A 2,691-nucleotide genomic window follows, 5' to 3' on the forward strand; every position below is an offset into this window, starting at 1 on the left:
CCCCCGGTCCACACTTGTTGCAGGCGGTGACCCGGAACAGGTACTCCTTTCCTTCCACCACGTCGGTGACCGTGAACTCCAGGTCCTGGATCCCTGTTGTCACCTGAGACCCAGAACACACAGAGAAAAATTCATTGTAAAGTTCTTTCATTTGCTTTTAAACCCCCTCCAGTCGCAGCCCCCCCTACCTCTCTGAGCTCCTCTCTGAGCCCCTCCACTCGCAGCCACTATATAAATAAAGTGGATTGGAAACCATAAGTTCTGCATTTCTTAAATTCCTAATTTTTAGTGTAGTGCTCAATTTGTAGATTTTAGGACTCTAGGCAGGGCTGTAGTAATCGAGTCCAGTATTGGACTTGAGACCGTTTCTCTATGTTCTCGGACTCAGCCACCGGTCTTACAAAATAAGGCTTTTGGTCTCGACCGAGTCCAGGTGTCTTATTATGTTTACAATAATCTGGAGTGAAAGTGAAACCACTAGCCATCTGATAACCAATCCCACACTAGATGATCTAGCCCTGCTTCTGCGTGCCCTGGAGGGACAATGACATCTATCTTGTGTTTGATGTTTTCTGTAACTGCAGACCAGGAACCTGCCAGGACCCAGTTCTTTTTGTAACTAAATGTTATTTTTATCTTTCCTGTATGATAAATATATTTAATGTAAAAACATGCGCGTGGTGTTCAAGTGTTGAGGGCGTACCTTGACCCAGGTCTTACGGGCCATGTCCCGTTTCTCCACCTGGTACCCGAGCAGAGGACTTCCTCCGTCGTGGTCCGGGGCCTCCCAGGCGAGGTGGACGTGCTGCCGGGTCACCTCCAGGACCTTGAAGTCCTTCGGGGCGCTGGGCGCCGCTGGAGGAAGCAGACAAAACAATACGTAAATATTCAAGTTTAAGTTAAGGTAACGTTTCTATAAGAGTGGAAACAGGAGAGGAAACAATGAAGGAAACAATGAAGGAAACAGGAGAGGAAACAATAAAGGAAACGATGAAGGAAACAGGAGAGGAAACAATGAAGGAAACAGAGGAAGAAACAAGACAGGAAACAAGACAGGAAACAGGAGAGGAAACAAGAAGAAAAAGGAGAGGAAACAATGAAGGAAACAAAGAAGGAAACGAGAGGAAACAAGAAGAAACATAGGAAGAAACAAGATGGGAAACAAGAGAGGAAACAATGAAGGAAACAAGGAAACCAGTGAGGAAAGGAAGGATGCTACGTACCGATGACGTTGACCTCGATGTCTCCGGACACCGCCCTGACGTCGTTCTCCAGCTGCAGGGTGTAGGTGCCTTTGTCCGGCCGCACGCTCGGCGCCACCACCAGCTCGGTGAACGTGGACCTGGTCGTCATGGAGACGCGCTCGTCGGCGGTGCTGAGCTCCTTGTCTCCGAAGGTCCAGCGGGCCACGGGGGTCGGGTACCCCGAGATCGGGACCCGGATGGTCAGGGGCTGCGGCACGATGACCTCCAGACCGTCCTTGAACCCACTCAGGTCAAAGGATGGAGCGTACCGTGACGGGGTTGAGGGATAGGGGTATTACTCCGAGTATCAGGATGACAGGTATGGGCGTGTAGCATAGCAGGGGAGCAGCAGGTCATGGGGGGGAGTATGCAGCACTTGGGTGAGGCGAGGGGAGAGTGATTCGAGAGGACAGAAGGTCGCACTTCATGTCCCTCTTTTTTTGCTTACCGCTTTATCACTATCTCTAAGATCATGCTTCAAAGTTGTGATATAATGAACTGTGTGTGTGACGAGTCATGATAGAGGAATATATATAGAATATATATATATAATAATATAGTACTATATATAATTTAGATATATATATAGACCCTATAACTACATACTCATAATATATAGATATACTATACCTATAGAAAGTTCTTGGGACCCTCCTACCTTAGTTCTACGTCCTAACAATGCGTGCTAGTCACGGCCACGCAGGGGGCCGATGACGTTGGACGGGTCCGAGACGCCGGCCGCGTTTTCAGCAAATACTTTGTAGTTGTACTTGGTCCCGTATTTCAGCCCGGACACCTGAGGGAAGAAGGTCCAGGGTTGTAAATGTCAAGCATCAATGCAGGGCTTTTACTTTGAAAATAAGCATTCAATGCAGAGCTTTTACTGTGAAACAATTGGAGGGCTTTTACTGTGAAAAGAAGCATTTGATGCAGTGCTTTTACTTTGAAATAACTGGAGGGCTTTTACTGTGAAAAGAAGCATTTGATGCAGTGCTTTAACTTTGAAAACCTGGAGAACTTTTACCTGGGGTAAGAAGGTCCAGGGTTGTAAATGTCAAGCATTCAATGCAGGGCTTTTACTTTGAAAATAAGCATTCAATGCAGGGCTTTTACTTTGGAAAGAAGCATTTGATGATGTGCTTTTACTTTGAAAACTTGGAGGGCTTTTACTGTGAAAAGAAGCATTTGATGCAGTACTTTTACTTTGAAATAATTGGAGGGCTTTTACTGTGAAAAGAAGCATTTGATGCAGTACTTTTACTTTGAAATAACTGGAGGGCTTTTACTGTGAAAAGAAGCATTCAATGCAGTGCTTTTACTTTGAAAAAATTGGAGGGCTTTTACTGTGGAAAGAAGCATTTGATGTGGCTGTTATTATTACCGTTAGCTACCTTGTAGTTACTATTTTTTTGTGACTGTTATTGCCACTCTTCATTCTAACCCCAAC

The 2,691-nt window shown here is 45.7% G+C and overlaps 1 protein-coding gene across 1 annotated transcript in view; it reads right to left on the reverse strand.

The window, feature by feature from the left end:
- Positions 1 to 1,411: 1,411 nt before the first annotated feature.
- Positions 1,412 to 2,691, reverse strand: part of LOC116702471 (titin-like) — a 210,852-nt gene continuing 209,572 nt past the window's right edge. The window contains 2 exon segments of the mRNA XM_032536680.1: positions 1,412 to 1,513; positions 1,923 to 2,040. Of these exon segments, the coding sequence (XP_032392571.1) occupies positions 1,930 to 2,040 (111 nt within the window). The 3' untranslated portion in view covers positions 1,412 to 1,513; positions 1,923 to 1,929.

The sequence above is a fragment of the Etheostoma spectabile genome, chromosome 2 (assembly GCF_008692095.1).
Source record: "Etheostoma spectabile isolate EspeVRDwgs_2016 chromosome 2, UIUC_Espe_1.0, whole genome shotgun sequence".
NCBI lineage: Eukaryota > Metazoa > Chordata > Actinopteri > Perciformes > Percidae > Etheostoma > Etheostoma spectabile.